Raw genomic sequence first — 27,015 nt, 5'->3', positions numbered from 1 at the left:
ATTCTTGATTTGGTTAGCATGATCATAGATATAAGACAGGATGACAGTGATTATAGTTGGAATTGATCAAACTCTTTGATTGAAATTATATTAAAATTTTGAGATATAAAATTTAATTAGTAAATATAAAATAAAAAAATTAATTATTATTTCTTGATAAATCATATTGATATCTAATTATTAATCGATTAATCCAAATCAAGTACAAATCCATTAAAATATAATATCGATTCTTCAACTACAGCGTTCCGAGAACAAATTGATACACTACAATGTTTATATTATACTGGGATCATTTATCCTTTTTTCCATGTCCCACAATCCAAAAAAAAAAAAAAGCAGACGAACAGAGAGCCTCACTACAGAAGAGCTTCCATCCATCATTGTACACCTTTTCTGATACAAAAAATGAAGAGCAAAACAATTGAAGCTTCGACAATACTTCCCCTTTACTTCTACTTGTCAATGCATCAATTGAGTGGATGAAGGATGAACTCTGGGATTTCCCTTTTACCCTCATGTCTATGGAGGAGGATTCGTTTCTGGCTTGACAACGGAGGAGGTATCTTGTAGCTGCGTGTGGTAGATCGCGGTGGCGAGTGGCACGGGCATAATGCAAAGAGATTTCGATTGGAGGATTTGCATGGCAGCTCCAACGTCTTCTTCCATGAGCTTAGCTACTTGTTGCTCTGTGACGTCGTTCGACCACTTCTCCCATGCCTGTTGAATTCTTCCACTCTCACCACTTTCAAACTGATGTATGTAATGGAGGAAGCTCAATCATCTTAATCGATACAAAAATGGACATAACACGTCGAACGTATACATGGTTACTTATTTATTTACCTCTACTGATGATATCGGAATGTCCGTTACAAGCGGTGCCACTGCACCGGCTCCGCCCAACCTACTCATGCTCAAAACCTGTTAAACAATCAAATATTGGCAGGAAAACTTGCAATACTATCGTCGCATTCATCGAATAAGTACGAAAATCAAACAGTTAAAGAGAGAGAATGGTACCTTAACTTGGAGCCGAAGGAACTTCACATAATCTACGATTTCATCAAGCATGACTGCTCTATCAGTCTGTACAACAGAAACATTTGTCACAACTAAACGAAGTTACATGCCATGACAGACAAATCTACCATTCCCTAATGTGCAAGTCATTTCACAAGGTAAATGAAGTGATAAATAAAAAGTACTGACCTTGTTGACACTAGGAACAAGTTCCTGCAATGCCCTGATTCGTTCCGTAATTCTCTCCCGACGCAACTGTACCAAAAGCGAAACACCTAATGAAATTAGTCACTATCGATTCGATTTTCCAGTTTCTATCTTTTCACAAGTTTCCTTGCTAAGAAACTTGCTCCTGCCTGTTGATTCTACATTCTAACCCAAATTTGGCATGGTTACTCATAATAACTTAAGCTTACTCGTTCAGCGATGCTGTGAGGATCTGTGGCCTGTCCTCGTCTAGCACGCACCCTCGGGCGCATTGCGGGAGGACTCGGTGATGCAGTAACAGTTGCTTGCATAGATTGGCCAGGAAAAACCTGGAATATTATATATAAATCATATCATCAATGATAGAATTGATAGAATTTATAGAATAAGAGAACTAGCATCAATGCATCTTTTCTCTCCTGCCCGCCCATCTTCTCTCAACAAAGGGAAAATATGGTAAAAGGAGAAAACCACTGCAGTACATATTTGTCAGAGGACAGTATGATCTGATGTTTATATGAAAATAAACATACTACAAGCTGGAAAATTTGAAGCAATTTTTTATATCAGTATTGGCATTGAGTATTGATACTATCTTGGTGGTACAGATACGAAATGTCTAGGTTTCGATACTACCATGATGGTATCGATATTAGGGATTTAAATAGCGGTTCACGACCGTAATACTGATAGTATTACACCCGCTATAGCAGTAGAGTTGCCGTCCGCAATCGTTATTGCATGACCGCGATACCCGCAATCACCGATATAGCCCCCACTATATCCACAAACATGATAAAGGCAACGCAATCGAAAATGCAACCGCTATTTAAATATTTGATCGATACTGAATGTCTAGGTATCGATGCTTATTAGACTAATTCAAATCCCATAACCCTGAATCGGTATCAGTACAATGAATCAGTATCAGTATTGTACTTGTATAGTATTGATACCGGTCAAGTCATCTCCATGTTGCATATTAGAGAGGAAAGTTTGCTATCGTGCAATTTAGTCCCTATTAAATTGTAATGTTTATGGAATGATCCTAAACTTTTAGTTAGGACTAATTTACACAATGGAAAAACTTTAGAACCTAAAGTATGTTGTGGTGTTCTAATTGGTCCCTAATAATCATGTATGAGACTGTAATGACCACTGAGACTCTAAATTCATTATTTGATTAATTAAATATCTAATATTCGAACTAGGTTTAAAAGTAATCGTTCCGATCAGTTACGTAACATAATCGATCCAATTCCCAACCATATCGAATCGAGAATGTCACATTTAGTGGAATCACTCTTCACGGGCATTGATTGTATAATCCTATCTTCCAGCTAGTTTATGACCTAATGCCACTCTAGAAGGACATTGATGTACTGATTCCTTTGTCAAATACCAAAACTCGGAATCTCAGAATAGTAACTCCACCCAAACCCTGTCATGTTTTCCATCGTCTTATTTGTGCTACCAGACAGAAACAGAAACAGGCATGAATATGTGACATGAAAAATAAAAGATCAAACAGACAAAATCGCTTTCACCCCATATTTGACAATCCAAAACTTAAAGTAATCCGACAATGACAAATGAAAATACTCCATTTACTGGGGAGAAGAAGAACAGTAATTATCAAGAGAAATCATCACCATAAAATAACTAGCTTCTTACTCACGCTCCCAGAGGATTGCTTTTAATTATCCTTTTAGGGAACCAAACAAACGCTGGAGTAAAATAATTTTTTTTAAAAAAAAATCAATAGAAATGATGAATGTTATTTTTATTCTTACATTTTTCACAGAAGAAGCTCTGTCATCATCGACCCCATTGCGAAACAGCTTGCCACTACCTGAAGTTTCCTCTAAGCTCAACCCCAAGGGAAAAACCTGTCCCTGAAACGCACCGCCTTCGATTCCGCCGATGTGACCGGCGCATTCACCGGAGCTGAGCTGTAAGAACATTGGTGCTCCAGCTTCCGTACCGGTTCCAGCCAATCCAAAGTAGGATCCAGATAAGCCCGTTTCAGACGGGGAAAAGTTGGGGAGTCCCAGGATTTGCTCGAGGAAATCATCGCCGGCGGGGACGTCGTTGGCCATGAGGAAAGTGGAAAAGATATCAGTGGAAGTGAGTCCGAGTAGCGCGTTACTGAGTTAGGGGGCTAGTAAAGAGCACGTACATTGAAGGAAACGGCAAAACAGAATTGAAACAAACAAGATGATATAAAAAGAAGAATAGAAAGTTCAGAGTTTTGGCTTTGCTCTGCTTTTTTGAAGCTTTGAGAATTGAGAGAGAATCAGAAAAGGACAAACAAATATATGCAAAGGAAAAGCGAGGTCTTTTATATTTCTTAAATCATTGTTCTTTTCAAAAATTGCAACTTTTTTTAAAAGGGGTTTGCGTTTTATCAAAATTACGTGGCATACCATTCTTTCTTTTTGTAGATTGCGAGTATAGGGAAGACATACGAGTATAGTTTATGGATTTCGTATGGTATTTGTTTTAATTTAATGAGGATGAGTATAAGTTTAGTGGATAGTGGATGGATGAATATAGAAAATTATATTCACCGTGAATAGTTATAGTGGGTAGGTGACGAGTATAAGACTCTATCCGTCCATTTCGTATTTGTTCGCTCCACATTCACTCATCTATTAACTACACATCATATAAATTTTGGTTCATTATGAATTTAAGTATAATTCCAAAGACTATTATATAAATCTTAAGATTTTATTATGTAAGAATATAAATATTTTTAAAATTGAAGACGGTTGTTTCTCCTGTCTCAAATTCTCAATCTTAATACTATCTAATTTTATAGATTATTATATAAATCTTAATATTTTATTGAACATTACTTATAATTTAACCAAATATTTGGATAAATTTTAAAATTTTATAGGACATTATTAATAATTTTCAGAGACTATTGTGTAAATATTAATATTACCTGAAATTTAAAAATGTTACGTCAAAGAACAAAAATAGTATGTGTTTGTCATTTATATTTCTAGATTTTAATTAATTCTTTTATTATGATGCTTTATATATTAAGACCGTGGCTTATTTTAAATTCTATGTTAATCCTTAATTCAATTAATCTTTATTTTATTTTATTATGATTCTTAGTAGATGTGTTTTATTTTATGTTTTTTTGCTTATATAATATGTGAGGCTATTATCATGTGGATATATACAGGTACAAATAAGTATAGGGATGAGTTGTGACTATCTAGTTGGGAAGTGAGTGTGGGGTGAGTTTGAGAATGTACTCACGTGGGTATGTGTGAATTTAAAAAATTTATCTGTCGTGAATAATTGATATAAAAATATTATATGAGTATGGAGATAAGAAACAGGGTGTCCGCACTTAGTCTGCTCGTGTGTCATTCTTGCCTTTGTAAGGACAAATTACACTACAAGTTTAGTGATATTACAAATGGTTCCTCCAGTTACACCACAAAGTTTAGTGAAATTATAAATGGGTCCTCCAATTTTAAAAGGTTATAAATGAGTTATTCAATTAAGCAATTCAATTGTTGATTAGTTAATAATTAGATAATTATGTGATGTGTGATATTTTACTTATTAGAAATATTATATTTTAACTAATTATGATCAAACCATTCAATTAATTAATTGTAACGATCTAAATCATCCGATTAATTGATTATAACAATTAAATTATATGTCATCAAATTATTTATCGTCTTATATATAACAATTAAATTATATGTCATCAAATTATTTATCGTCTTATATAATAGTGGATGAACCTCAAATTTCATTATAAAATTTACTTCAATCTTTTGATTTATTCTGTTAGATTAAATCCTTGAGAATATCTTCTAAAAGTCACGAAAATCACCTCAAAACTTCTAAACTTCTTAGATGTAATCTACATTAACCACTATTAAATATTCTATATCTCGAGATATATTCTTTGACGAACAGAATCAGACGCAACGTTTATATGACAATTCACAAAACTTACATGATAGTCTATAATACTGATGTGATAGTTCACGATGACGTTGTGATAATACATGATGGACAATTATGTGATAAATAAAATTAATTGATTTTTTTGACTAAATTCATGTATAACTAATTCTTTTAAAAAGTTTAAGTACTTAATTAATTTTAAAAAAATTAAGAAAATATTTAAATTTAAAATATAAAATATGAGCAATTATTAAGATATTTAATACAAAAAATATAAAAAATTATAAAATTAAATTATTAAAAAAATTAGTTTAAAGACCAAATTGAGTGTATAAAAGTTCGGAGATCATATTGATTATTTTTGCAAAAGTTTGAGGGTTTCATATACATTAAGTCAAAAAATATTGTTGAAAGGATTTTACTTCAAGTTAAAAATCGAATTCCTGTGTTTTCTTATTTTCAAATTTCTAAAATAATTTTAATGAAAATACTGAAAATATATTTTTTATATTTTCATATTTTCACTTGTTTTTGTTTTAATTTTTCAGAAATTATTTTTTAATTTTACAACCACTTTTTTTTCAACGAGTTCTATTTTCTAAAAACTGAAAATAAAAACAATTTATATTTTCTAAAACTAAAGAGACAATGCATTTCTCCAATTAAACACTTCTCGGATTAACACTGAAACCCGAAATTTCAATAGAATTAACCAAATACTAAAATCTTATAATTCAATAAATAAACCAAGTAAAATGTTGCGTTCCAACAAAATGAACTAAATACCAAAATCTTAAATGTTCAATATAATACTTATACTTTGACAAAATATCTAATGTGATACATATACTTGTAATATGTCCAATAAGGTACATTTTGTCAAAGTAAAGGTACCAATAAGCCCAAGCATGAGTGCACGTATGCATGTATAATAATCTTAGTTGCTTACAAGTTACAAATACTCCCGACTCTCATTCTCTATATGGAAGTAAAATCACGATATCAATTACTCGTGCTCTTAAGAACATATCATACTGTGAAAACTTGAAATTGTTACCACAAACGAAGTAACAGTTGAAGAAACCACATTCTGTAACACCATTTATCATTATAGTGCAAAAGCTTTAAACAAAACACATTCTGTAACACCATATATCATTCTAGTGAAAGCTTTAAATGGCAATGAGGTTTCGACAAAATAATTCAGAGTTTGCTTCAAACAATGCTCTGAATCATTCCCATGCAACGAATTTGAAAAGCCATCCCATTGACAAGTTAAAAGACAACCAAGGGGGAAAGCCTACAAGAGAAGGAAACACGAGCAAAAACAATGCAAATTCCAGCAAAGGGATAGGAGAGGAATGCAGGTCATGGATTGTATAATCATGATGATCTTCTACGGATTCTTTTGGAACAAATGAAAATAGTTCTAAAATTTAGCCTAAGATCTCTTCACTGTATATTCCATTGCATAAACTCATAGCAAAACAAATTAATTGGAAGAATTCATCTTCCCACCAAAGGCAGCCTCAAACACATGCATAGTGAACATTCACAATCGTAGGCTGATTCACAAGTTAAAATACATAAAGGAAAGCAAAGCACTTAATCATAACTCATAATTTATAACATGTTCATCACAAGAATTGATTCTTTATGAGGCAGAAGTAAAACAGAGCAAGCATATTAATAGCTCATTCCGTCCATATGCACTGAAATACAATTAGCCTAAGGCAGGTTTATAAGTTGGAACATAAAGCAAAAGCATAATAATCTCATTAAAACAGGGGTAGGTAAACAGAGACACAAGTACTGCATTTAAAGCAGACACTAAGAAGACAAAGACCATTGTTACAGCTAAGATTGTTGCCATCATCCATCTAAATGGATACTTAAGTTCAACCCAAATTGCAGAAACATAGCAAAAACATGAACTGAGTCTAGAATTAGATATAATTACCAAAGGGGAAGAAATATAGATATAGAAACATAGACCCGACAATCTGTTTATTACTCTTTCTCTTCCCTCTCTCGGTTCCATTGCTCAATCCTGGCTCTCCGCTCCTCACTTCCTTCCCTAGCTGGTGGGGGGCTTCTGCTTCGTTTAGGACTCCCATGTTTTCGCCTGCTGCCTCCATCACGGTCGTGCCTATCCGATCTTCGTCCATTCCTATCACGATGATCATCGCGGTCTCGGTCATGGGACTGAGACCTATAATCCCTCTCACGTCGGTGGTGGCGAGGACTAGCACTCCTACTCCTGCTCCGGCTAGCGCTATACCTGCGGTGCCTCCCAAACAACTTCCTTCTCAACTCCCTCCCGATTACCTTGACATGCATAAAATTACAGTAACCTCCACGGTTACAGCTATTCTCCTCGTATTGCCGACAAGTCGCTTCGCGGAAGTCGGTGACAGGGGAAAAATCGGCAATGATAGGACGGCCAGAGTAGAATCTTCCTTGAAGTGCCTGGAGGGCGGCTGCCGCCTGATCTTCCTCCTTGAACTGAACATACACGTTTCCGATCATGTGGTCGGCGAGGTTATCACAGATGTTGAGGCTCTCGATCTCACCAAACTTGCTGAGCTCCTCGAAGATGTCCTCGTAAAAATCCTCAAAGTGTTCCTGGATCTTGCGGGGGTCGATTGGCTGGCCCTGGGCATCGACGCCGGGGGTGATCATGTCTGGTCGCTGGTACATGTTGGAAAGAAGGAGCGTTGGTGAGATCGTCGGCCGGTTGTGGAGACGTGAACACCTGTCCCCGTGCCGGCATGCTCCGATCTTGAAATAGAAGGGGCAATTGACGCGGTCTTTCTCGGTACCGAAGATTGAGGCCAAGTGCTCCGCCATTGTTGCTTTGAATTAAGGGGAAAAACACGCGCAGAAGACTGATGAAGGTAATTTAATTCAAAATCTTCGATCTAATTGAAGGAAAAATTAGCCAAAATGGCGTCGGAAATGGAGGGGCTGCGGTGGGGGTTAGGGTTATCGAAACCCTAATTCTGGACTTCTCGTTTTGTTGAAGAAGGGGGAAACGGGAAATTATGATTTATTCTTTTGTTTATTTAACAATTAGAGAATATTACATGGGTCTTTTAATTTTATTTTATATTTTCTTCTGTTTTCGAGTCTCGAGGATCGGTGAAGGTTTTCGATGATTCAATTTTTTTTTTAATTATTATAAGTGTTAATTACACCGTTTCTATTTTGACTTTATTCTTTTAATTTTATTCATTATACTTTTAATTTTTTTAATTTACTTACTAAATTTTATAAATTGAATCATTATGCCCATTCATTTATTATCTCTCTAACATTGTGATGGCGTGTTATTTTTTTATTATTATTTAGTTTAAACTAATTGAAAATATAAAGGGTACATTATATCGTTCTTTACTGAACTTTACTCTTTATTCTCTTTTGCTCACCCAATTATAGAATAAAAATAGAAAGTGGTTAGATGCCACCGTCGACCACTATAGATGGTGGTCATTTGGCTCGAAATTTCATGGGTCACTTCGCCTCGACACCTTGAGTTCGAATCTAACCTCTATTTTGTCGAAACTTGCTCCGAAGTCCACGAATTAAAGATCGAAATTGAGGAATCCAAAAGTTTTAGTCGAGATTTACATATTTTGGGTCATTTTTCGGTGAAGCAACCACTAGATTCAAACTCAAGGGGTCGAGATGAATCGACTCATGAATTTTGAGACTAAACGACCACCATCAATGATGATAGACGATGGACAAAATGAAAAATGACGTGGTGGCCGACGGTGGATACCGGTCACCTTATTTGCAAAGTAAAGAGAAAATAGGGGAAAGAAAAGGATTCAAAACGACTTTGTTTTCGTTTTGGTGTATATTTGAGTTCTCAAAACGTTATTTTTATGCTTGTGTCAGGTCATAACACCATTAAAAAGTTAATGACAGAGTGAGCAAAATGATTCAATATGTAAAGTTTAGTTAGCAAATTAGAAAAATTAAAAGTATGAAGAGTAAAATAGGAGAGAGAGTAAAATTCAGTAAGTGTTGAGTATCGAGAGGATAAAATAGCCAAGAGGGAGTGAATTGACAATTAAAAGAATAGTGGAAATTTTTTGCAAGAAAGTGAAAATTTTGACACAAGCAATTTTAGAGTGGTTCAACTTCTTCAATGAAAACTGCATCCACTACCTTAGCTTCCACACTAAGGATTTCAATAAATTCACTAATTTGTTCAAACCTTTTAGGTCAAGGTGTAACCTTACAACTCACGTAGACTTATACCCCAAAGTCTCAAGTGTACAATTCTTCCTAAGAAGAAATTGTAAATAGAAAACTTTGAAAAACTACATAATTCAGAATAACTAGAACACTTGAAAATGAAACAAAGAAGTAAAAAAGTGTTCTTGAAAGCAAAAAAAATGTTTAATAATATTGATTTGAATTTTTTTACTTTGATTGCTTTGGTTTTTTCTTTATTCTCTTGTATTCACATATGACTTAGAATCTTGTTTTTATAACCCCTTCATTCAATTCTAGTTGTTTGGGTTGTTATGGGAGTTAATAGAGCAATTGAGATGAAATTTCCCGCAATAAATGTTGTCATATGCCTTGAGTGTCGATACTCGAGCTTGGAGTATCGATACTGCCTGCATTAAATACAAAAATCTAGCCATTGGTGAGAGGGAAGTATTGGTACTCCAACATGAGTATCAATGTCGGTATCAAAACTTGAGTAGTATCGATACGAAATTGGCTACTGAAATTTTGTATTTGCCAAATTCACAAAGGGAGTATCAATACCAATATCGGTACCACATGAACAATATCGGTACTATTCTTGCAGTATCGGTACTGCAGGGTTAAAATTTGATTTTTGACTCGATTAAAATTTGAAACCCTTTGTAAAAATGTTTGAACATTAATTCCAATATATGAATTGAATTTTCAAAATAGTAAGGAGTAAAAATGGAGCTTTAGACCTTAAGAAGAATTTATTTATTCGAACAACTGAATCACATATAAGCTTGAAAATTGAATTAAAACTAATATTAAAATTTCTTTAAAAATATTTACTTTTGGTATATCAAAATATCAAAGCATAATTTAACAATCTCCCCCTTTTTGATATAACAAAACATTTGAAAAATTTTAAGATTTTAAGATTTTCTTGAAAATAAACACTCACACTTACTTTAACATTTCTTCCCTTTTTTATTAAATCAAAAAGCTTAAATAAGATACAAATACAAGATGTGAAGATCAAATTTGCCGAAAGAAGTTAGTCAACATAAATAATATTCTTAAGTAATAAACATGTTCATAAATAAAAATATAAGCAAGTATCAAATATAAAAAACTGAAAAATCATAATAAGCATCGAAATGTCCATAAAAACATAAATAATCATCTAAAGCACAAAATATCCAAATCCAAAAGGCAATCGAATAACTAAATACCAAAATATCAAAGTATGAAAACATAATATCCAAAATCAATCAATCAATCAATCATCCGAGGGAAGAGGAGGTGCACCAGAGATAGATCCAATTGCTTGCTTCCCTTTTTGTGTCCACGCCGTCTCAAGCTTTTCCCATCCAAATTTACGAAGAGATTTAAGATCAATGTAGGAGGATAAGGGAATAATGAGATTTAGATTAACATTGATACCGATTTTGACAAATATATGGCGAAGAAGACAACCATAAACTAGGGTATCAAATTTCTTAGATTGAAAGCTATTGATGACGTCGACAAGGCCACCAAAGATTATTTGGGGAAAATTGATTTGTTTATTATTTTTGAAGACAATGATTTCACCAAATGTCTACGGTACGAAGGGTAGAGAACTTACCTCCAGATGGTTAAAACCACCAAAATATAATAAGATGAAAGAAATGCCCATGAATATCAAACACGTTGACGCTATGGCCGACTGCATAAGGGGATTCAACAATATCTTTCTTGTTCTCTATACTCTTAACATCTAGATCTAAGTCTCAGGCTATGAAAGTGGCATCGATGTGAATGTATTGCCCCCATTAGATATGAGTGAATACTAATAGTGGCATTTTGAGCTTCATCAACAACACAAAAAACATTTGAATAGAAGATACAAACAAGATGTTGAAAGACAATGGGTTTAATTTTGAAGGTGTTGTCTAATTTCTAAGATTTAAGAATCGGAAGATACTTAAATATAAGCTCTTTCATGGCGGAAAAGGAGGGCATGCGCTCACCCCTAAGAGCTAAAGTCTCAAATAATTGAGTGCATATATGCCTAAGGTTTTGGCGACCGGATTCATTAAAGCACGAGTTTTGAATTCTGAGCTCATTTGGATTTTGAACGGGGTTAAGAATAGGATTTGGAGTTGGATTTTTAGGAGGAGGTACTCGAGGAGATTGAGCTCGGGAAGTACAAGGTCATTTTGACATTTTTAGGATAAATATCGAGATTGGGTAATATGCACAAAGAAACAATATATATGTATGCTAACACCAATTCCCAAAAACTTAAAATGAGTCCACAATATTCAAGGTATTTAATTTCAAATTAAAAACAAACAAAAAAATCTATAGGCCTAACGTTTTAAATATATAAGTGTATAAAAAAATAAATATATATAAATAAGTATAATGTATATATATGTAAGTAAAAGTGTAAGTAAAAATAATTTTAAAAAAATCGAAATAATATGTATATATATAATTTTTCTATTAATTCAAAATTTATATTTTAAATAAGAATATAATAGATATATGATTATATTAAAGTATGATAACACAAATATAAGTTAATATTAACAAAAATACCAAATTCGAAATTTAGGATTAAAAAAATTAAAATTCGAATGAAATTATAAGTATATATGTGTAAAATCGCTTAAAAACTAAAGCCCAACAATTATTTACTGTTAATTTAACATATAAATGAAGAAAATTCAAAAAAAATCAAAAATAGGGTTTTTGAGGTTTTTACCTGGAATCACGATAATGAGATGGAAATGGATGAATGTAGCACGATTTAATGAAGAATACAGGATAAACGTGATGAATCCGACCGAAATTGACCCAAGGACGAAGGATTTTGATGGATTTTTTAGAGAGAAGGGCGAGGAGTTCATGATAGCTACTTTAGGGTTTGTGAAAAATAAACAAAATTTGCAAATTTTGACCTTTAAAACACAAATATGACCCCAAGTATTGATACTCATTTAAAAGAGTATCGATAGTATTACACTGAAAGAGATGGTATTGATACAAAGTATTGATACTTCTAACGATGCTATAAGAACAATATCGGTACTTGATGAACATTATCGATACTGAAGAAAAATATTATTAGTACTGTTGGTGAGAGGGGAGTATCATTATTCCAATATGAGTATCGATGCTAATATCGATACTTGACCAGTATCGGTACGAAATTGGCTACTAGAATTTTTATTTGCCAAAGTTAAAAAGGGAGTATCGGTACCAGTATCGGTACCACATGAACAATATCGATATTGTTCTTGCAGTATCGGTATTGTAGGGTTAAAAATGATTTTTGACTCGATTAAAACTCGAAACTTTTTGTAAAAATATTTGGAAATTATTTCCAGTATATGACTTGAATTTTCAAAAGAGTAAGGAGTAATAATGGAGTTTTTAACCTTAAGAAGAATTTTTATATTCGAACGGTTGAATCAAATATAAGCTTGAAAACCGAATTAAAAGTAATCTTAAAATTTCTTTAAAAATATTTACTTTTGGTATATCAAAATTTCAAACATGGTTCAACAATAAGGAACGGTGTAATTTACCCTTATTATAAAGGGTTTATATTAAGGGTATATTACACATTGAGCACATAAACTATTACTTTTATTCCATTTTGATACTAAAAACTATACCTAATGTTTTGTTTAAGTTTCATTTTGGTACCTCACTATTAAAAACTTAACGGTTATGTTGATGTGTCACCATAAGTTATTGCATTAAAAAATAAAAATGTTGCATCAATAATTATGTTAAATTTTTAACGATGAGTTACTAAATTGAAATCCAAACTAAACATTAGGTATAATTTAAAAAAAATAAAAAGTTTAGGTACCTAAATTGATTATAATATTAAGAGATGACCCGAGAAGGATATTGAAGATGTGCACGGGATGGGGCGGGGCAGTTTTTTCTTCCCTACCTTGACCTAAAAATATCTTGATTCAACCTGACCCATATGTCTCGATAATTATTGGTTTTTCTCCCGCTTCGATTTTTAAAATAAAATCCTGTTCTCAACCCAATTCGATATAAATATATTGATATTTTAAAATAATTAAATAATATATTTTATAAAAACATTTATAATCATTTATTATATATTAAATAATTAAAATAACATATTTTATAATAATTTATTACATTTTAAACATTTAAATAATTATATTTTAATATTATAAAGAACGAAATCCTTAAAACCTTAAATATTATATAGGCAAAGGGCTTAAATATTATATAGGCAAAAGGGTACCTAAGGCCTCGTACTTAAAAAAAATCTAATGTCGACCTTCATATTTTTTTTGCACCTAGTGTGACACTCTAAGTCAAAAAAACTTAATGTGGTTAACCTTTGACCAACGCTTTCCGTTGTTAACCAACGGCTCTGTTACCTTGTGCTGATGTGACATGTTAAGAAGGCCAAAATCCTATTATTTTTCTCTCAGTCTGGCCCTCTAACTCAAGAAAATAACTCAATATGGCCCTCCTATTTTGGTCACTAAACTTTAAAAGTTTTCAATTTAATCATTAAACTTTAAAAGTTTTAATCATCATGATTTATTTTTATTAATATTTATGTATGATGTAGCATTATTATTATTATTTTATTAATATAGGATTAAAATAATATTAATTAAATTAAAATTTTAAAATTATATTGAAAAAATATTCCCAAAATTGTAATTAAATTAAAAAAACACTCCCTCTACTTTATATATTTCTAAAATCTCCACTCCTCTCCTTTATCCTTTCATTTCATATTTCTTTCTTTTCAACCAAAGATTTCTTTTTTTTTATTTCATTACCCGGTCAAGTAGCTCATCCACGGTTTTTTCAATTTTTTTACAAGTTCAATCCGTGTTCACTAAATCTGGTAACGAAAGAAAAAAAAAAAGAAATATTTGGTTGAAAATAAAAAATGACACATCATACACAAATATTAATAAAACAAATCATGATGATTAAAACATGAGCAATTCAAAAGTTGAGTGATTAAATTGAAAACTTTTAAAGTTTAATGACCAGAGTAGAAGAGAAAAAATAAGAGGGCCAGATTGAGTTATTTTCTTCAGTTGGAGAGCAAAATTGAGAGAAAAGAAGAACGCTGACCTGCTTAACGTGCCACGTTAGCACAAAGTAACGAAGCCGTTAGTTAACGACGGAAAAGTCAAATGATCACATTGAGTTTTTTTTACTTAGAGGGCCACATTGGGTGCAAAAAAAAGGTGGAGGGCCACATTGGTTATTTTGAAAAGTATGAGGGCCTTAGGTACCTTTTTACCTATTATATATAGGTAATTTATATTAGATTAAATAGGATCGATAATTTTTAGCCTTAAATTTTATCATTTTTTTTCGATGACTCTCCCTATCATATAACTCATCGCAAACCCAAAATTTCAAAAAAGAAATAATTTTTATAACTCACCTTTCATTATATATATATATATATATATATATATATATATATATTTGGTACATTAAAGTTTAGGTCAAGGGTGACTCTTCTAGTCTAGGGTGAGTGCATACTTAAAACTCAATTGAGATTTACATAGGAATTTACAGATTGCCCATTAAGAGTGACGGTGGTAAGATTCAAACTTGACCTTACAAGTTTAAATTCCTGAATCTCAACCACTATAAAAATCTAGTAACCATATCAATAAAAAATAATGGTTAACAAAAAATTTAATTCTCTAAAAATTAAAAGGCTTAATACAAAATTAATTGACTAAACTCTACCTTTAATTGATTTTGGCACCTAACGAATTTTTCGTTAAAAATATGTACCTAATGTTTTATACATTACACTTTTAGGTGTCTACCATTATATATATATTTTTTTAATAATAAAAATATTATTTTTTAAAAGAAAAAAAATAAACCCCCGCGTCGTCCCTCTCCCTCCCACCCCCCACTTTCAACGACAACGACGAAAGCTTACCACCGACTGAATTTTTTTAAAGCAGAGCGAGGTACTTAATGGCGACTGTCGTGTAATGAACAACCAGCTGTAGCCGTTGGAATCATCGAAAAACAACGAAAGAAAACTTATAAAATCGATGACCCTTCGCAAAGCTTTTCACAAAGATCAACATAGTTTCACGATGGGTGAGAGACTGGGTTTTGGTCGCGGTGGTGAGACAGTTCTAATGGCATCAATGGTGATGACCACGGACCAACTGTGACCAATAGGCGGTGGAATTTTGGATATTTTGCTTTTATTTAAAATTATAATATTAAAATTTTTCAAATAATTTTTTTTGAAATTTTATATGAGTAACGACCAAATTTAACGGTTATTACGATCTAGACATCTAAAAGTGTAACGTTAGAAACATTAGAAACCTATTTTTAGCTAAAACATTCTTTAGGCTTAGGCACAAAAAGTCAATTTGAGGTATGTTTAGGCACCTAAAAGTGTATTAAGCCAAATTCAAAAATTACATCGTTTTGGGATTAGTTTTCATGTCATAACGAGTTAATTATTTAACGATAGAGTGACTAAAACAAGAGCAATTCAAAAATTAAGTGAGTAAATTAAAAAAGTTTAAGCTTTAAAAACTAAAATAGGAGTAAGAAGACATATGTGACATATATATTAGTTTTACCGAAAATAAAAGTGAAAACTTAATATGTGACGTGTATAATAGTTTTACATTTTAGGTCGATAATAGAAAGGAAAATTCTACAATGCTCAACGACCATCGATGAACACCACTAACAATAAGTGTCATTATTTTAATTTATAAAAAATTAAAATTCTAAAGGACTCAACGTATAATTATAAATTAGTTAAAAATTTATTAGTAAATTATTTAAAATAAAGGGTAAACTATACCACTGACCATCTAACTATTTCTTTTTTCATTTTGACCACCATTTTTAAAAAATTTTCAATAAGGTCACTCAACTATTTAAATGCTTTCAATTAAACCACTCACCTTTAATATTTAACGGATTAACAGAGAAGCTGATGTAGCCTTCAAAATATTTGGTATAATTACACATTTGGTCATTGTTACTCATATATTCTATCAATTTGGTCCTAGTTTTAATAAATTAAAATAAACTTAACCCTCAAATCAAATGGTTACATGTGTAATTATTTTAAATTTTAAATTTTTAAATTTTGAGGGTTAAGTTTATATATTCTACCAATTTGGTCCTAATTTTCATAATATATTTTGGATTTTTGAACATTAATGTTTCTTGAAATTTATGACTGTGTAGTTATTGCTTGAGTTCAACTCTTAAAATACACGGTTTTTGAATTAATTATCCATGACAACCAAATTTAACTTAAATGATAGTTGTTTTGGTTAAATATGTTCTTTGTAGGACCATAAAATTTATGATATTGTACAAATCTAAATCATATCAAATTTAAAATAAATTTGATATTTTAAAGTTAATTATGTACTAATTATATTAATGAGTTAGACCAAGTTCAATGTCAAAATAATTCGATTTAAGGTTCTAACTGAGAATTGACAAAAAAAAAAGGAGTTCTTAAAGGACAATTAACCTAATAACACAATGTATATCATAATATTATGAGTAAATAAAAACTCATTCTTCCTTATTTTTGAAAGATTATGTAGTTTATTTACATGATTCATAATACTTTATACTATTGTTTGTTTATTATTTATATTTAGACAATGATCAAATGTGCAATTATACCAAAAATTTTAACTGTCACGTAAGTTTCTCCGTTAAATATTAACAAGTGGCTTAATTGAATGCATTTAAATAGTTGAGTGACCTGATTGATAAAATTTCAAAAATGATGGTCAAAATAAAAATTTTTAAATTTTTAAAAATTAAATTAAGTGTTCATCGGTGTTCGTCGAACGTGACAAACTCCTCCTAATAGAAACATTATCAATCAAGTAATTATAACTATTTTTGTTTGATATTAACGAAGTTTATATTTGGAAAGAAATTTGCATTAAAATAAAAATAGACCAACTCATAAGAGAGCTCAAGATTTTTCTTAAGAGATGGCAACAAGTCTGAGTAAGATTTTTGCCCACTTCAACTTTATTTAAGAGGTTTCCAACATAATTCGATCGGAATATAAACTATTTTTTTATTCAAATCTAATCTAAAAATAAAATTAGCAAAAAATATAAGATGTCCTTATACTTTAAAAAACAATTATTGTGATTCTCGTATTTTTTTTCTCTCAATGTAACCCTCTAACTCAAAAAATAAATCCAATGTGACATTTTGACCAGCGTTTTTCGTTGTTGACCGTTACGATGTTAACGTGACAATCCACGATGATAAATAACATGATAAATGAGATAAATTGATAATTCAAACATGATAGATGGACTGTCATATCAGTATTATAGATCACCACATTAGCACCATAACGATTAAACGTCAAAAAGCAATAGTCAAAAGATCGCATTGAATTTATTTTTTTAAGTTGGAAGATCATATTAATAAAACAAATAATATAAGGTCACATTGATTTTTGCTCTTCAAAAGTACAAAGACTGATGCCCTTTTGCCGTAAAATTATACATTCGATTTTAACCTAAAATTTAAGTCTGAAACATTGAGATCCAACTCAATCGTATCACATCAAAATTGGATTTTTTTTACCATCCCTGTTTCTTCCTCACAAATGATTAATATTATTATTCAGGCTATATCCCATGCTCCAAAGACTCTTCAAACATCATTTATTCAACTGAAAAAAAGGCATCAAAGCATATCTCCAAATTGGAAGTAGGGAAAAGAGAAAATAATTGAAGCAATAATACAAGGAATGGAGGATCATAAGGATGGTTCTTTAATGCCTAGAAGCCACTGATTCCGTAGAGAAGAGGTGTTTAACTCGTGAAAGGATAGAATCGTGTGCAGGATCATAAGGATGGTTCTTGGATGGAATCTCCAAAATTGCTGGAATTGGCTTGTTATGGCTATCCACCAGAAACCTAACCATATTGGCAACCTGCATGCAATCAAAAAACAGCTTACTTTACCCAGCTTCGATGAATCCAAATGCAGATTTGATCCAACTTGATTTGATTGTACAAAGTCGACAACATGAATTCAAAACGACTGGAATTTGAAATAACCTAAACAGCTATCTTCAAATGACTCGGACCAAAACCAATCAGCAATTAAAATAATATGAAGCCGTAGTGCCTTAACCCAAATAACTTGAGCCTCGCACCCGAAAATGACTCAAACATAAAACTAACGATCTAAAATCACTCAAAAACTTTAAAACTCACATTGACCCAATCCAAAACCAAAACAACTCACTTGATTGAAAACAAGTATAAGTAAGAGCATGAGAAATAAGACACCCATCTTACCAATTTTTAACACTTACTAACATCTGTTCACCCTAAACTGTCCACATGATTTGCTTCTATTGAGCAACAAGTTATCAACAAACAAAATTTCCACATGGGAGAACTTAAAAGGGAAGGTTTGAAGTAGACTCATAATTGTCATCAAGCAATTGGAGTGCTCAACTTACAAAGGCGTTGACACCTAAAACAAATGGGATATGAAAACATATTCAGCAGACAACTTACATATTGATTAATCAGCACGACAGCGATATCTGTCCTTGTTGTGAACTCTTTAAATGCTTCTTCAATTTGTTTTACAGTGGTTTCTAAAAGGTGAAGACAAAAGGCATTCGATAAGTGAAAGATAATTATGATAAGAGAAAATACAAAGAAAGAGATAGCCAAGGGGTATAAATCTATAATCTAGTATGTATTCCATTCTTCAATGATATGCTAGTTCTTTTCAAAGAAAGCATTAACCGGTGAACCTCTGCATCCGATGAACAAATACACAATCATGAAAGGAACTACTTAATGCGAAGAAGATTATAAAGACAAGTAGAAATAAAACAAAGTTCAATAGCATACTTGAGTCCACGACAAGATAATTTGTCTTTCTCCGCAAGTCAACATTACCCACTCCAGATAGTAAAAATCCAACCACCGTGTCCTAGCTCAAAAGAGACATAAATCAGACAGGTTATATCAAATGTATTGCAGATCAAATGTAATGACCTTGGGTGTCATAGTAACATTTGCCGCACTACTAAACAAATATGTCATAAAGTGTTACCAAGAATGTGATAGGTACAGTACAAGAAGAGAAAATTTGAAGGTAAATCGCTACTTATGTGAAATGTAATTCAATAAAGCCAGCCTTTCTAACTACTAATGTTCCCCAATTGGAATTGTGTGAACTAATTCAAAAATTGTTGGGGAAATTGTGGTTTCTGCCTTTCTGATGCATGGTAAACGGATAAAAGAATGGAGCTTTTAAGGTAATTTGTAAAAGATGAATGGTGATTAGTAAAGTTTTCATACAGCATTAAACCTTTGAGTTTACCTTTTCATGATCATATAGATCTGAATGGTAACTAACCATTTTTCTTGCTCGCCCAAAACAACATCTAGTCTAGAGTAAACGAAGTTTACATCGGCGAAGCAACATGAATAAAACCTAGAACAATATTTTCTACCCCTTCCCCGGACAGATGTTTCAGTCGTTAACTAATTCATTCTTTAGAATAAATAAAAACTAAATTAAATCTTAGGCTAAATTTCGAACGGCTGATTGACAAAAAAAAAAAAAAGAATTACAAAGCTAATTCAATAAAGGCTCACCGGAAAAGTTATAAGGATTATGCAGCAAAATGATATGAAAACGAAAAAGGAAAAAAAGAACGGAGATCTGCGTGGTGATTTGGGAAGCTCCAAAAGTAATACTCACCTCGTCGGCAATCATAGCAATAAGAGCTGAGTTGTTAGTGGGAATCTGAACTCGGTTCGCCATTGGTAAAACTTTTGAACTACATGATCACAATAACCGAAGATATGAATCAGATTCGAATATCGGCTTAAAAAAAACTAGGCTGCTGTTTAAGATTTTGGATCAAATATGATAATACAAAAAAATCTACCTTTCTCTCGAGGATCGCGTGTTCCTACTCTCGTTGTTTAACAGAAATATCTATGTCAATTTGCACAGTATAAGTGTCGCAACCGTCTTTCGGGGTCTCGGAATTGGACTTCGATTTAAAAAATATGGATTAGAGTCATCACCGATTATTTATTTAAGAATAAATAGGCTGATCGGATACCTTATTTCTTACCTGATCTGCGTCTTTCCAAAGATGTGTCGGGTTCGGGAGTCGATTACAATCAAGGAAGGATTATCACCCTTGAACTGCCCTTTCGGTACTACGTAATTTCCAGTTGTCTTTGATTAAGAAAATTATAAGTTTAAATTAAAAGATAAAATAATGATCCAAAATTACTTACCTTTGACGGATTTACAAATATACCCTTTAAAAGTCTAAATATAGGTTAGAAGAGATGAATAAATGATAAATAAAGTAAAACAAATAAAATAAGGAGATTAAGAAAGAAATAAAGTAAATATAAAATGAATAGAATATATAAAATAAAAAATACAATAACACTAATATATACATAACAAACAATTAAATAAAAATAAAATGATAATGCAAATAAATAAATAAAACAAGTAAAAGAATATAAAAACATAAAATATAGGATAAAGATAAAAAGAAAATAGATAAATAAATGAGTAAAATATATAAAAAAGTAAAAGCATATATATATATATATATATAAGTAAAATAATAATAATAATAAAAAAAGAAAATCAAAAGTAATATACGTATTTATACATGTAAAATAGGAAATATATAAATATAAATATATATATATATATATATATATATATAATAACACTAAAAAAAACATATATACATATATAATAAAATTAATAGAAAGTAACATGCATATATAACAAGAATAATAAAGTAGGAAAAAAATGATTTAGGGGGGTGAATTAAATATTTTAAAAAACCGAACACGCCTCGGGGTAGATCTAGGTTCGAAACTTCGAAACCCCACCCCTTTTTGGTTATATGCGCAACCCACGTTTTGGGTTATTCGAACCAAATCTCAAGAAAAATAACGTGCACATGCGAGAAATGAACGAACCAATGTAAAAAAGATGCTACCTTTTATTTCCTTTTCGAATCGTTTACAATAGCTTTGCCTTTGTATTTTCCGTGCTTTCCTCTGTGTTTTGTGTGTAAATCGTGTGTTACAATGGTGAGTTACAATGGCTATTTATAGTGCTTGTTGATCCTATCTTTAGGAATTTAAATCTTAGTAGAACTCTATCCTATTTTTAGGAGTTTGAATCCTAGCAAAATTTTATCCTATTTTTAGGAGTTTGAATCCTAGTAGGACGAAAATGTGTGTTGACAGCTGCCCCTCTTTTGCCCATAGTCATGTAACGGGGATAGGGCAAAGATTAAAAGACACACTTTTCGTTCAGTGGAGTTGAAAATTAACTCTGATGTTTCAATAACTCCCTGTCGAATTGAGTTACGGATGACTCCTCCATCGTGAAGTCCAGTTCATCTTGAAATGATATGAAATTGAAGCCGTAGTTCGGAATTTGAATCAGCACGTGGCTTCCCGTTACCCTTCGGTCTTCTTCTCGGTTTAAAGACCTTGGATCGGAATCGAACTCAGAAATCTTCATTGACAGATAGCTTTTTCTTGACTTAAGCTATGTTGTTTGAAAATGGTTGCTTGTCACTAAGGCACGGCTAACCCAGGTCATCTTCTCGACTTGAAAACCTCGACTGCAATCGGAAAGTAGTGCGATTGATGTGTCATCGAGCTGAATGGAGTCGAACTCGACAATTTTGATGGCAGATAATCCTTCTTTGATTTGGATATCCTTCGTCGTGAAGTTGAAATCCAAGTAAGTAGTATTGTTCCGAGTCCAATATCCTCCGTCGTGAAGTTGAAATTGGCTCTGGAACCGGGAAATTGTTTGTTGACAACCAGCTGTCCCTTCGTTGTGAAGTTGAACTTGTGTTGTCTCGAGTCCAATATCCTTCGCTGTGAAGTTGAAATTGACTCTGAATGAAATTTTGTTGACAAGCAGTGGTCCCTTCGTCGTGGAGTTGAACTTGCATTGTCTGGAGTCCAATATCCTTCGTTGTGAAGTTAAAATTGGCTCTGAGATTGGGAAGTTGTTGTTGACAAGCAGCGGTCCCTTCCTCGTGAAGTTGAACTTGCGTTGTCTGGAGTCCAATATCCTTCGTTGTGAAGTTGAAATTGGCTCTGAGATTGGGAAGTTGTTGTTGACAAGCAGCGGTCCCTTCGTAGTGAAGTTGAACTTGCGTTGTCTGAAGTCCAATATCCTTCATTGTGAAGTTGAAATTGGCTCTGAAATTGAGAAGTTGTTGTTGACAAGCAGCAGTCCCTTCGTCGTGAAGTTGAACTTGCGTTGTCTGGAGTCCAATATCCTTCGTTGTGAAGTTAAAATTGGCTCTGAAATTGAGAAGTTGTTTGTTGACAACCAACCGTCCCTTCGTTGTGAAGTTGAACTTGTGTTGTCTCGAGTGTCACGATATCCTCCATCGTGGAGTTGAAATCGCAGATGTTTGGCTTCGAGCTAGACATCATTCGTCGTGAAGTTGAAATATATTCTCGAGCAAATTGTGTCGTTTCAAGAGAAACTGTCTCAAGGGAGACAAAATTTGTTTGAAGGAAAACATATTCAAAGATTTCGTTAAATTGTTTTCAAAGTTTATGTTTGGAGAGAAACTGTCTCAAGGGAGATAAAATTCGTTTCAAGGGAAACTATCTCAAGCGAGATAAAATTCATATCAAGGGAAATGTTTTCAATGTTTATGTTTCAAGAGAAACTGTCTCAAGGGAGACAAAATTTTCTGTTTCGAGGGAAACTATCTCAAGAGAGAAAAAAAAATCATTTCAAGGGAAATGTTTTCAATGTTTATGTTTCAAGAGAAACTGTCTCAAAGGAGACAAAATTTTCTGTTTCGAGGGAAACTATCTCAGGAGAGAAAAAATTAATTTCAAGGGAAATGTTTTCAAGAGAAACTGTCTCAAGGGAGACAAAATTTTCTGTTTCGAGGGAAACTATCTCAAGCAAGATAAAATCTTCTTAAAAAAAACAGCCTTGAGTGAAATGAAATGCCTTCTTTCGAGTGAAAACGGTCTCAAGCGAGACAAATCTTGTTTTAAGAAAAACAATCTTGAGTGAAATAAATCTTCTTTCGAGAAAAACAGTCTCAAGTATGTTTTAAGAAAAACAAATTTGAGTGAGATAATCATCTGCATTAAATGAGATTGTCTTAAGTGAGACAAAGTTTATATTGGAAATGTTGAATCTGGAGATGAATGTCGATCTTTCAATCTGTCGAGTTGGCTTTTAATCTCATCTTCTCCTGAAAGATCTGTAAAATGTATATGGATGTAACTATCATGATGATGTATGCTTGATGTATGCCCAAATGAAATTTATTTGCTGTTGAATTTGCCCTTAAGGGAGGAAAAATCAAGGTTTTTATTGCTCATGATGATGAATTCAAAGATGCAAATTTCATGCGTCATGTATGTACGTGTTGATGTATATGTTGAGATGTGAGGGGAATGGCTGCGTGTGCAGTCTTCATTCTGACTTAATTTGTCTTTATTTCCACCAGGGTGTACTCTTGCAGACCTCAAGACAATTTTTCCTTCCCTAATCAAATTTTGCCCCAAAGATGGTTTCCCTTGCCTCTGTTTCGATCTTGAGCTTCGGAGCAATATTTGTTGAATTCCAAGATATGCTTCCAGAGAACTTATCTTGTTTGAAAATGCTTTTCTTCTTTCGAATTTTCAAAATTTTGAAAAATATCAAAAAGAACTTTTGAAAAAGTTACCTCTTTCTAGGTTTCACAATTGAAGCAAATCATAAAACATGAGTTCATTGGATATCAAAAGAATCAAACACTCTTTTAATCTTTGATAGCTGCAAATCTTTGACAAATATCAAGATCGAAAAGTTGGTCTAGAGGTGGGTTTGTTTCATCGATTTGGTTATCGTGAAGATCATGGCATGCCCCTCTTTCTTGATTTGGTATTTTGATCAGAGACGAACAAAATGACACAACTAGCATAATCAATGACTAGACCTTTCAGAACACTTCTGTTTCAGTTCTCTGAAATCTTCCATTTGTTCAAGTTTCGTAAGCTCTTCTAACAAAGGTAGTGCAGAAATATCAGTCTAAAAATGAAATTCTTGAGTGCTCGTGTGAATTTGACTATAACAGGTGTTTCTCAACTCCCTTAGTCTATTATTACCGAAAATTTCTTTTTAGATGAATTTGATTTATTTTGCCATTGTCTGGCTAGCCGAATCCATAAAGTCAGGGCGTTCAACCAATTGCTTTAGAGGGACAGCTTATAATCACTTTTATCAGGTTTAACTGAAGGGTTCATCTCATCACAAAGTCTTTGACCTGACAAAAGCAGTAGAGCAAACACCAAATTGCCAAGTGTCCGAGCAATGTCATGATTTGAATGTAATCTATTCATAAAGCCAGGGCTTTCGAGTTTCCTCTATAACCAATTGCCTTAGTGGAATAGCTTAGCTTTAGAGGGACAAATCACTGAAGGGTTCGTCTCATCACAAAGTCTTTGGCCTGACAAAAGCAGTGGAGCAAACACCGAATTGCCAAGTGTCCGAGCAGTGTCATAGTTTGAACATAATCTATTCATAAAGCCAGGGCTTTCGAGTTTCCTCTATAACCAATTGCCTTAGTGGAATAGCTCAGCTTTAGAGGGACAAATCACTGAAGGGTTCATCTCATCACAAAGTCTTTGGCCTGACAAAAGCAGTGGAGCAAACACCGAATTGCCAAGTGTTCCAGCAGTGTCATAGTTTGAACATAATCTATTCATAAAGCCAGGGCTTTCGAGTTTCCTCTATAACCAATTGCCTTAGTGGAATAGCTCAGCTTTACGGATTTAATTTCTTAAGATTGTCAAGAAGAACCTGTTATAGTCTAGGTGTTTTTAAAAGTCAAGGGATCACATCTTTAGAGTTCAATTTCCAAACAACTGACCTAAACTAGATTTGCTTACTCGACTATTCCATCTGTGAAGATCATTATCATCCATGAACATCATAAACAAGGGTATAAACCAATTAGTTTTGCAATCTCATGTGCTAGTTGCCCTATTCTGTTCGCTCTTAATACGTGTCTGAATACCAAACCTTGGATGGACTCTTCATGAGAAGAGAAAACTTAGCTCGGTAAGAGAAAAATATGTAGTCTGATTTATCTTTTAAATTAGGACCAAAGGGTCTTTGTTTTGCAGGGTTCAATCTTGTCATTTGTCAAAGATTTACAACCTCAATTATTAAACAGTTTTTAATTGAGGTGATATTCAAGGAATTCAAGATTAAAATTTGCTCATCTCCTAAGAAGGAAGCATTTTATTTAAAATATTTAAACATCAAGTGACTTAAAATGTTCACGTATAAGAAGTACGAAAGAAAAACAAGTTCAAACAAGATGATATACTTGATAATGCAACAAAATTCCTAATGGATGCCCCACATGACTCTCGATCAGAATGCCCCATTACATATTGAAAGTGAATGCCCCTGAATCGATCAGATCTTGGACCTTACGTTTCAATGCCCCACAATTCTCAGTGGTGTGCCCTGAGCTCCCAATATGATAGCTGCATACGGCGTTAATATCATGACCTTAAGGATATGGGGCCTCTCTAGGTTTGGATTGAACTAGAGTCACAAGATTTTTCTCAACTAGCGTTGGGAGTAACTCCTCATATGTCATTGGGATTGAACTGATGCAAATCTTTTCTTTCCTTTGTCCTCTCTGAGTTTGTTTAGAAGTACTAGACGGTACAACTGCAACAGTTTTTGGACTTGAAACCGTAACACCTTTATTGGCGTTGTAGGTACTGACATTGTTGATATCTCCCTCAATTTTTCCTTGTTTTATAGCTAGCTCGATCATCTCACCAGCCATAACTAGATCTGAGAAAGTTCCCGATGTAATTGCCACCAGGTGCCCGAAATAAGGTGCCTTCAGGGTCTGTAAAAACAACTTTTTAGTTTCTTTTTCATCCAGGGGTGGATGAACCTGCACAGACAAATCCCTCCATCTTTGCTCATATTGTCGGAAACTCTCATTATGCTTCTTTTCCAGGCTTTGCAGCATAACCCGGTCTGGTCTCATATCGTTGATATGCTTATATTGTTCTAGGAAAGACTTGGCTAAGTCTTTCCATGTCTTGATGTGAGTTTGTCTGAGCTGATTATACCAGCGGATAGCTGAACCGGATAGGCTCTCCTGAAAGCAGTGGATCAGGAGTTGATCATTCCCTCCATATCCTGTCATCTTCCGACAGAACATAGTGATATGGGCTGATGGGCAGCTGTTCCCATTGAACTTCTCAAACTCAGGAGCTTTAAACTTTGGTGGAAGCACCAAATCTGGAACCAGGCTTAGCTCCCTTGCGTCCACTCCATAATAACATGGTCCCCTTGGACTATCTTCATTCGATCTTCTATCATCCTGATCTTCTCTTCCATCTTTTTCGCTTTGTCATCTTCATTAAAATCCGGGATACTGTAATCATCCGGATGATTATCAGGATTAGTTTTGGAAGTTTGCACCTTTACAGCAGATGGTGCTTTTCCTTTGACAGCAAAAGA

The 27,015-nt window shown here is 33.0% G+C and overlaps 3 protein-coding genes across 3 annotated transcripts in view; all 3 read right to left on the bottom strand.

Annotated features, from left to right (window-relative positions):
- Window positions 1–360: 360 nt before the first annotated feature.
- On the bottom strand, window positions 361–3,528 carry LOC120205002 (transcription factor UNE12-like). Its single transcript, XM_039204966.1, has 6 exons — window positions 3,024–3,528; window positions 1,440–1,559; window positions 1,213–1,278; window positions 1,024–1,089; window positions 847–924; window positions 361–753 (listed from the first exon to the last, which is right to left on the bottom strand). Exons 1-6 carry the CDS (start codon window positions 3,327–3,329, stop codon window positions 523–525), a joined length of 867 nt encoding a protein of 288 aa, XP_039060897.1. The 5' UTR covers window positions 3,330–3,528; the 3' UTR covers window positions 361–522.
- Window positions 3,529–6,874: 3,346 nt separating this feature from the next.
- Window positions 6,875–8,236, bottom strand: LOC120204998 (splicing factor U2af small subunit B-like). Its single transcript, XM_039204964.1, has one exon. The coding sequence runs from the start codon at window positions 8,026–8,028 to the stop codon at window positions 7,189–7,191; it is 840 nt and encodes a 279-aa protein (XP_039060895.1). The 5' UTR covers window positions 8,029–8,236; the 3' UTR covers window positions 6,875–7,188.
- Window positions 8,237–8,731: 495 nt separating this feature from the next.
- The window catches only part of LOC120205001 (V-type proton ATPase subunit F-like), a 34,328-nt gene continuing 16,044 nt past the window's right edge, over window positions 8,732–27,015 (bottom strand). The window contains exons 3-7 of the mRNA XM_039204965.1: window positions 20,194–20,272; window positions 19,335–19,416; window positions 18,990–19,072; window positions 18,109–18,394; window positions 8,732–8,742 (exon numbers count right to left, since the gene is read on the bottom strand). Of these exons, the coding sequence (XP_039060896.1) occupies window positions 18,233–18,394; window positions 18,990–19,072; window positions 19,335–19,416; window positions 20,194–20,256 (390 nt within the window). The 5' untranslated portion in view covers window positions 20,257–20,272 and the 3' untranslated portion in view covers window positions 8,732–8,742; window positions 18,109–18,232. The remainder of the gene's footprint in view (window positions 8,743–18,108; window positions 18,395–18,989; window positions 19,073–19,334; window positions 19,417–20,193; window positions 20,273–27,015) is intronic.

Source organism: Hibiscus syriacus, unplaced genomic scaffold, assembly GCF_006381635.1.
Source record: "Hibiscus syriacus cultivar Baekdansim isolate YM2019G1 unplaced genomic scaffold, ASM638163v2 tig00011824_pilon, whole genome shotgun sequence".
Taxonomy (NCBI): Eukaryota; Viridiplantae; Streptophyta; class Magnoliopsida; order Malvales; family Malvaceae; genus Hibiscus; species Hibiscus syriacus.
Note: the sequence above shows the minus strand (reverse complement) of the source record. Positions and strands in the feature narration are given on the sequence as shown.